Source organism: Galeopterus variegatus, unplaced genomic scaffold, assembly GCF_000696425.1.
Source record: "Galeopterus variegatus unplaced genomic scaffold, G_variegatus-3.0.2 Scaffold5837, whole genome shotgun sequence".
NCBI classification, from domain to species: domain Eukaryota; kingdom Metazoa; phylum Chordata; class Mammalia; order Dermoptera; family Cynocephalidae; genus Galeopterus; species Galeopterus variegatus.
In genome coordinates, this window is record NW_007731948.1 from 19176 (window position 1) to 28359 (window position 9184).

Sequence of the window (9184 nt, forward strand, 5' to 3'; positions counted from 1 at the left end):
AAAACAGTTGTTCACCCCTGGGATTTAAAAAGGCAGAGCGGGCCTGAATAGCAGACCTCAATGAGGGATCCTAGGGAGGTCTGTCTCTTCCCAGGAAAGAGCAAGGCCTGCCATTGGCCACCACGGTCTTTTAGCTAAAAGCCAGTAAAATTGGAGAAAAGCAGCGTGTCCTGGAACAGTTCTCAGCATTTCTGATGACTGCTATGAGAGTACTGACACGTTTGTAGAGCAGTTATATTAACAATGTACTTCCCCTTTTGTTGGGACAAGAGTACGAAGTATTATCATGCCCATACTTATTATTTTATTATTTATCTCACTAAAAGCCTAATCCAAATGCTTTGAGTCAGAAAAATAAGATTCAGACCCTAACACAGGCAAACTGAGTGTCCATTTCCTCACCTGGAAACTGAGAATACCACCCACCTACCTTGTGGGGTTATAGGGAAACATAAATAACAGGAGGGTACTTAATACCATGTCAGACATACAGTAGTAGATGCTCAGTGTTATCTCACTTACTCCGGACAGAGGGCTATCTTATCTTTTATCACTGCACTACTTAGCACAGAGTCTAGGTGCCTAATTATTTGCTAAATTATAGAGACAAAAGGACAACATTAATGGCAGAACAAGTCCTTGATTCAACACTTTCAGGTCGAGCAAAGTGCTTTCTGCAACACAAGGCTGCCTCTCTGGTGGTTTGAAAATACTCTTTTTAACCCATTGACAGAAGTTTTGCATGAGCTTGGACCCACCTATAAATTCAAAGTAAGCAAACAAAATACTTTTTCATCCTTCAAAAACTTCCTCCCAGTTTTTTCTTACTCCTTCATCTAAGGTCCTTGTTCTAGGAAGTGTTTTCTCCCACAGGAGATAGATACCCATTATGTTTGTTAGAATTTTTTAAATTAACTGTACTTATAAAGTCACATAGCACTCAAACATTTAAAGCCCAAAGCCACAACCCAAGACACGGGGGCAGCAGGATCACGCTGAGTTTGCACACCAGCTCCCTAGCCTCTGGTAACCTGCCAGTTCTAGCTTGCTGAGCCTCCAAAACCAGGAAACAGACCTCTGTGACCTCCCAAGTATTTTCCACCCATCACAACAAAAGTGTTTTGAAGCCCAAGATGAAAGGATGTGATCAAAGAGGCCAAAGGTATAGGCTCCTAAGAGAAGAAAACAAGAGAGATGGTTTCCATGTGATAGAGGACAGGAAATGTGTGGGCAGGAGGTGCTTTGGGCTGGGCTTCTCACAACTGCAAAGAATAGCGGGGCCAAACTATGTACAGTGGTTGTGGTAAATGGCTTTTTGCCCTACAAGAGCACAGAAAGTAAAAATAAACCACCCCATAGAGATGTTGAACTAGAGGCAGCAGGAAATGCTAGGAAATACCTCACTGTCTATACGGTAGTACTCAAAATCAACTCGTTCAACACGCTTAAGTTAAAAAACAAAACACCCAAAAATCAGAAACTCAATTGGGGTTGGGAGGAGAGGATGCATTTCTTTAAACTTGAAGAAATAGCTCCACAGCTAATTCTTCTGTACATATGGAGTTGAGAATCACAGAGCAAGCACAGAGCAAGTCAATGGAAGCCTAAAAACAAATGAGTCACCTATAATGAACCTTTAACTAAATTTAAACCCAAGACTCCAAAAGCAGTCTGTAGGTTTCTGCCCTTTTGCAAATGGTGAAGACACGGCAAAGATGAATGTTTCCCATTGGTGGTAACTGGCTTTGAGACAATAGCTAAACTGATAAATGGGAATTTAATAATATCTGTCCCATGTATCTCAAGATCATTGTGAGAAATTAAACAAAACCTATATATTAAAGCTTCTGAAAATTGCAATGTCTTGATCAAATTATTGCTATTCCTCCCAGTTTTCAACCCATTTGTCTTTAATTACAGATGTTTTTCTCATTCAGAATACCCATTTAGGGCTGGCCGGTTAGCTCAGTTGGTTAGTGTGTGGTGCTGATAACACCAAGGTCCAGTGTTCAATCTCTGTACCAGACAGCTGCCAATAAAAAAAAAAAAATCCCAAAATACCCATTTAACCAATCAAGATTAAAAATAATCCAGAAGCCTCCCAATAAAGCTCTATGACATCTGTGTGTAAATTTTAAAGCAAATTAAACTGCTCAATCATAATCTTAGTGGACTAGTATCCCCAGGGGTGATAAACCATAGCCCACAGACCCACAGCCAGTTTCTGTAAATGAAGTTATAATGCAACATAGCCATGCCAATTCAAGAAAAAGCTTGCTGACTCCTAAGCCAGAACTGTTCTCAAAGTTTAGTGTGTATCAGTCAGGCAGAGAGCTAATAAAGAACAGACACCCAAGCTTTTCACTAAGTGACCAAGTAACTATGAGACACACCAAAACTTGAGAACCACTGCTCTAGATATAGATCTTCTCAAACTTTAATGTACACAGAAGTCACTTAGTGACCTTGCTAAAATAAAGATTCCACTTCTGTAGGATTGGGATGGAACCTGGGAGTGTCCTTTTCAAATAAGGTCCCAGGTGATGTCAATACTGTTAGTCAGTAAACAACATTTTGAGTAGCAAGAATCCAGAGCCATGCTTCTCCAACTTGGCTGCACAGTGGAATCACCTGGGTAACTTTATAAACTACAGATGCCACCCTCAAAGATGTTTTATTATTGGTCTGGGTTGTGACCTGGACATTGGAAATTTGTTAAGTTCCCTAATGTGCAACCAGGTTGGAGAACCTCTAGAACACAACTCATCTGTCAGCTAAATTTAAATAATGTAATTTTCAACATAGCTTGTTTCCCCTTTATGGCAAATCTATAGCACCCAAGATGGAAATAGGGCTCCTAGCATGATACATAAAAATATGCCTAGACTTCAGCCAGCTGACCTATATCCTACCCAAGCTTTGTCATGAGCTCTGATCTTAAGCAAGTCACAAATGTGAGCTTCAATTTCCTCACTTATCTAATGAGAACTGGAACCCCTGAGATAACTGCAAGAATAAAATAAGAGTATTTGTGAAAGTGCTTTGGAGAATACTGTATCCTATAAGTCAACATATACACAACCCCCACTTTTTGAACCATGCTTACATTGCCTAAGAGATACATATATGGGTTACTCCAAAAAGTGCATGGAAAGATTCACATTATCTTTCAATTCCATTATTCCATGAACTTTTTGAAGTATCTACATAGATCACTTTTTACCACAAAAGTATGTTGGAACATGTAAATGTGGAAACACACACTTAGTTCAATTTCTAACAAAGTGCTTAATGATGTAGTTCCAGGAATGCATTGTGTCATAAGAGCAGAACCACCTGTGACAATTGCAGGCTTAGTAAAGGATTACCTGCTCCAGGGAAAAGACAGAAGACTGCCTCTTCCGAGGGTTGTCAACACTGCCTTTGTCATTAACTTCAAATACACTTAATGAAAACTAGGAGACAGGTTCGCAGTTGTAAGTTACCAATTCATAAATACCTTGGCACAGAGGACTGAAAGAAAAAAAAGAATTTTGATATCAATAAAGGATAAAAACGAAAAACAGAGGCATAAGGAGGAGTAGCATGGAGTTTTTTAATTTGGAAGGCAAAAGGTTACACTTAATAGAAGGCAGAGGTCATGTTAATAGATGTTCATTACAAGTTGTTCTGACACAGAGAAAGAGAACTTCTTTGGGCTCTCCACCTGCATACCAATCAGATTCAGAGGTAAATACAAATCTGAAGAAAATCCATGTGTCCAACAAGCTGCCATCTTTGGAACTTGTATCCAGGGGAAACCAAAAAGTGAACCTAAAAGAAAGAAGCAGACAGGTAAAATGTCTTATGATACCAGAGACAGGGCCCCAATCTTTTGATCTAAATACTTTTTTTCTTTTTTTGGCCGCTGGTCAGCATGGGGATCCGAACCCTTGACCTTGGTGTTAACAACACAGTACTCTAACCAAGTAAGCTAACCAGCCAGCCCCTTTTGATCTAAATTCTAACCCACAAAACAGTTATGGGGTTGATTCCTAAACTCAGGACAGTATTTAAGCCAGGCTAGAACAACCAAAATGAAGCAATGTTTTCACAGAACATTCTATGGGATGTTAAGGGTAAAAAAAAAAAAAAAATAGACGAATCTCTAAGAAAAAAGTTTCATTTGGGAATAGGGCATTGCGGGAACATGCATGCCATAGTAAACTATGCATATTCAGGGAGGTAAAGGAAGACAAAGAGTTCTAAAGGAAAAATGATGGAGGATTACAAAATTGTTTCGAGATAATTATCCTTGACTACGAGGATCAAATGACAAGGGTGACACCAGCCCCAGGATGGACAAACAGTTGCTGGGCAGATATCCTTGCAGAAGTCATTTCTGAGTAAGGCTGTGGTGGCTTCTGTGCAAAGCTGTGGTTTTGCAGAGTCCTTTGTTATTACAAAGTTCTTGTTATCAGGCATTTATGCATAAGAACCCTTCTCTTCATGGCCTTCCCCAGCTCTATTTGTCAAGGGTTTTAATACAAGTGACTCCATTTTGATACTGAAAACTTTCACAGGGAGTAGTATCCACAAAATTAATGTTCAAACCTGAATTCCAAGTACTTCAAGGCAAAACTGACTAAGAACTGGGAGACATGGGTTGTAACTCCAGCTCTTTCAATAATTAGCTGCATGACTTTACATAAGTCACTCTGACCTCCCTGGCCCACAAATTCTTTGAGGTGAGGGGGTTGCAGTTTAGCCTAAAGAGCTTTTCTAGATCTAGAATGCTTATAAAGCACTGATTTCCAGTTTGGGCGAGGATAGAGAAAGAAAGGATTTAAGAGAGAAAGTAGAGAAAAATTCCCAATCTGAGATTTAACAAAAGACCAGAATAGAAGAAATAATTTAGTTTTCATTTAAAGATGAGATTATTTTTGGCAAGGAGAAGGTGGAGAATAACTCTAAGAAAAGTACCTACATTGCTGCTACAGCCAGATGGAACTGGTGGAGCCCTCCCTGAAAGACACAGGCTTCCTTTGTAGTCCCTCAGGGTGGAATTTCCCACCTAGTGATCTCCAACATGGGCGTGGCCAGAAATTGACCTTTTGGCCCTAGGGACTCCAACTGTAAGCAGCCAATTTTCCCACAGTGTGCCATAAAAATACTGTAATCTTCTATTTGTGCCATGACTTGAAAAAGGTTGGGAAACACTAGCTTCCAGAACTGGGCCACCCCAGTAGGTAAAAGGGCATCACCTTATTTTGTGTGTTGGTTCAAGTGACCTGGAAATTCTAGCATCAGAGCTTAAAGAAAAGATTTAAGAATTCTAGCCAGAATGTTTTTATTTCAAAACTAACAGTGGTATTTACAGAAATGCTACATAACCACAGAACATTCTCATATCAGTGAAATTGTGAAAAATGTGTAAAAGAAAGAGCAATAACAGGGAGCAAAAAATGTTCACAGTGCAAAACAAGAACAAACAGAGCTATTAAAACTCACCTATTCATTCCATCAAATTCCTTAAAGCAAACTCCCTGGCAATGGAAACAATGAACCAAAATAACATATCTATTCCATCAAATTCCTTAAAGCAAACTCCCTGGCAATGGAAACAATGAACCAAAATAACATAATCAATTCTAATGGCCAAGGTGAGAGAGGACTACAGCATAAGGCCATTTTAAGTGAACAAAGCCTTGACACATTTACAATTATAAAAGAAATCCTACTTTAGCGCAAAAAGTGAGTTTCAAAATTCTATGATATTAAAACATTTAAATCTACGATGTTTGAGGCCAGTCTGTGTGGGTGGCAAAAATGACTCATGAGAGTCTCTTTGACAATGGTTTTCAGAAAACCCTATTTACAAAGATCTCCCTTCTTTTAAGGCAAAGATATGTTCACCAGACACTATTCTTAAAGCAGAGGTTCAAGGATTCTTTGAAATGTTAGTTCAGTAAAATTAAGACTATCTAGGGGCTGGCTGGGTAGCTCACTTGGTACAGTGTGGTGCTGATAGCACCAAGATCAAGAGTACAGATCCCCATACCGGCCAGTTGCCAAAAAAAAAAAAAGTATACTATTCAACAGCTCAGAAGAATGATTTTGACTGTTAACCAGGGGATAAATGTTTTGGGAAACTAATAAAATCTCCTCCCCTGATATCAAGACATGCAAAATGGAAGACACCTACTGAGAAAAGTTAGCATGACTTCTTTAGTCTATTTCACCCATGCAGAAAAGCCAGTGCCATTTGATCAGTCTGTTCTAATCATCTTAAAAGAAAGCAAGACACAACACAAAGAACTGTTAAAAAAATAATAATAATTACTCTCTATATGGATATAAAAGATAATGCCAGACAGGGTCATTTCTATTTGGAATCTGTAATCTTCTCTAGCACCATCTCTATTCACACACACTAGCACTGGGCAGGTTTGCTCAAGTACTGATTTTCTGTCGAATCCATCTCATCCTGGATCCTCGTCACCCAATTAAAACTGAAATTAGAGATAATGTGAACCAAAGACCATTCTGCAGAAATTCTAGGTTCAGAACTAAATTTGAATTACTATAATTTTAGAAGGCACACATTGTACATTTTTTTTAATGAAAGGAGCTTTAGAGATCAGCTAGCCTAATGCTTTCATTTCAGAGATGAGAAAACCATAACCTGATAGCTTGACAAATTTCTCCAGAGCTGTGTTGTCCATCACTGTAGCCACTAGCCTCAGGTGACTATTTAAACTTAGCTAAAATTAAATTAAATTAAAAATTCAGTTCTTTGGTCACTTAGCCACATTTCAAATATAAAATAACCACATATGGCTAGCGGCTACCATCTTGGGCAGTGCAGACCCAGAATGTTTCCACACTACAAAATGTTCTATTGGACACAGCCGGTCGAGGGCCACCCTCACTAGATAAAGTCAGGTCTCCTGATCTGCACTGTCCTGCATTTTTCCTGGACCCTATTAAGGATGGCCAACTTGGCAGAAACATTTTGCGATATCCTGTCTTCATCCTTTCTTATCCACCTCTCCTAAGTTTTTCCCATTTACAAAAGAAAAGCAAGTTTGGTATTTTTCATGAAAACCTTCTAACAGGAAGATGTATATACTCATCATCCAAAAGTCCTTGAACATAACAGAGAGGAAGGAATATAAAAGTTCAGAGTCCAAATGTCTGTTATCAAGTTCCCACTCAGTCACCTGTTAATTCCAGGACCTGGGTAAGTCAACTTAAATTTTACCAAGGTTTAATTACCTCAGGAGTAAAATGGAATACCAATATTCGTCTACCTCCATCACAAGGTAGGTAGCAAGAATCACACTGAGTTAATGTATGTAAAAGTATATGTGGAATGTATGTGAATCCTGCAAGCCTGGTAATGTGATAACTAAAACATTTTACAAATGTTTAATTTTCTAAAGAGCTTTATACAAATATTGTGCATTTTGTTGTAAACAATCACACTTTAACTTCCCATCTTCTGTGAATGGATGATAGGAATCTGGAAATATAAGTAAAAAGTAACTGAAGAGAGAAAAAAAAAAAGCAAAGCCCAACTGAGGACCCACAGAAACAGCACAATCCTCCTCAAACACAACAGGGACCATCATAAATTATATTGAGAGGCTTTAACAGCTGCAAGAGACTATGATGAACATCCAGGCCAATCCCCTCACTGCAGATGGGAAACTGAGGCTCAGAGACAAGCCTATTTGTCCATTCAACTTGTTAACAGAGCAAAGTCTACAATGCATGTCTTCCAACTTCTTGTCTCATGCTCTTGCCCACCCCACAGCCTCTCATATGAATCTTTTCCTTGGCCTTTTTCTTCCACAGCACTTTCCACATGTCTTTGCAGCAAGTAACTAATGATACAGCTATTGGTTTTTGCAGTTGAAAATAACTTATTCATTGATACAGTCATTCAACAAACATGCACTGTGACTGTTAGCCCTGTGCTAAGCCCTGAGGCCCTACCCTCAGAGAACTTGAGAGTCCAGTGGCAGAAACAGGAAAATGAATGAATAGTTTCATAACAATATGATTAAGTGCAGCATTAGCAGTATGCACATGGACCCTGAGTTCCCAGAGAAGAAGCCTATGCAGCCTGGGGGTGGGATGACTTGGACTAAGAGTTACCTGAGCTGAAAGGATGGAGAAAATAAGGAAGATAGTTTATCAATGAAATTCATTAATACAAATCTACTTCATATTCTCTTTTTTGTTTTTTTGGTAGCCTTAAATGAGCCAAATACAAGATAGAGTTTAGTAACCAATTATAGGATCATCAATTAGTGTTTTTTTAATAAATAAAATAAGCAGATGCAAGGTTTTAAGAACAGGTAGAGGGTTGGCCAATCAGCTCAGCTCATTAAAGAATAGCCTTGTAGCACCAAGGTCAGGGTTTAGATACTCATACCGACCAGCTGCCCAAAAAAAAGAATAGGTAGAGAATTAATCTTGCATTCCAACCAGGGAGAAATGAGTTGAAAAAAAGTTATGCTGTGCTTACCTCAGAAAATTTTCTACAAACTTAGGACAGTTCCCTTTCGGAAAACTTATTTGGTGGCTGGACCTAATTCAATATAAAGTAGAAATGCTGAAGAGAAAATGAAATAGGGTGAAATAGGGCTGGCCAGTTAGCTCAGCTGGTTAGAATGTGGTGTTATAACACCAAGGTCAAGGGTTCAGATCCCCTTACCAGCCAGCTGCCAAAAAAAAAGGAAAGAAAATGAAATGAAAACAAAACAGGGCCCCACCAACAAAAAAGTTAAAATTGTTGCTGGTAGGAGGTCATTGTTGAGAGCAATAAAAAGTCTCATACAACCAAAAAAAGGCCTCTCCAACTAACAAGATAAGGAAAGGAAACAAAGGGGAAATCTGAGAGTTGACGTGCACCCTAGTCTTCCCTGTGTAACAAAACTCCCGGGCCACTTTAATGTTCTATGCCCTTTTGTTCCTAATTCAACACTGCCCACTTCTGGCCAGAATGTAAAGCAACCCCCGACCCAGCATCTAAACCCACTTGGACCTCTGCTGCCCTCCTATGACTGCAAAGAAACTAGGTTTTATCACAAAGCTGTCAGTGGTTTCTTCCTCCAAACTCAATTTCTCTAACGCTTTGTAGTTCATTCTATCAGCATGTGAAATGTACAATCCACTAGGTGGCAGCAGAGCCTAA

The 9184-nt window shown here is 39.1% G+C and overlaps 1 protein-coding gene across 2 annotated transcripts in view; it reads right to left on the reverse strand.

The window, feature by feature from the left end:
• Positions 1-3571: 3571 nt before the first annotated feature.
• Positions 3572-9184, reverse strand: part of DAD1 (defender against cell death 1) — a 29126-nt gene continuing 23513 nt past the window's right edge. The window contains exon 2 of one of the 2 annotated variants that reach the window (XM_008590074.1): positions 3572-3813. In XM_008590074.1, the coding sequence (XP_008588296.1) occupies positions 3644-3813 (170 nt within the window). In that variant the 3' untranslated portion in view covers positions 3572-3643. The remainder of the gene's footprint in view (positions 3814-9184) is intronic. The other variant, XM_008590075.1, reaches the window with a different exon arrangement.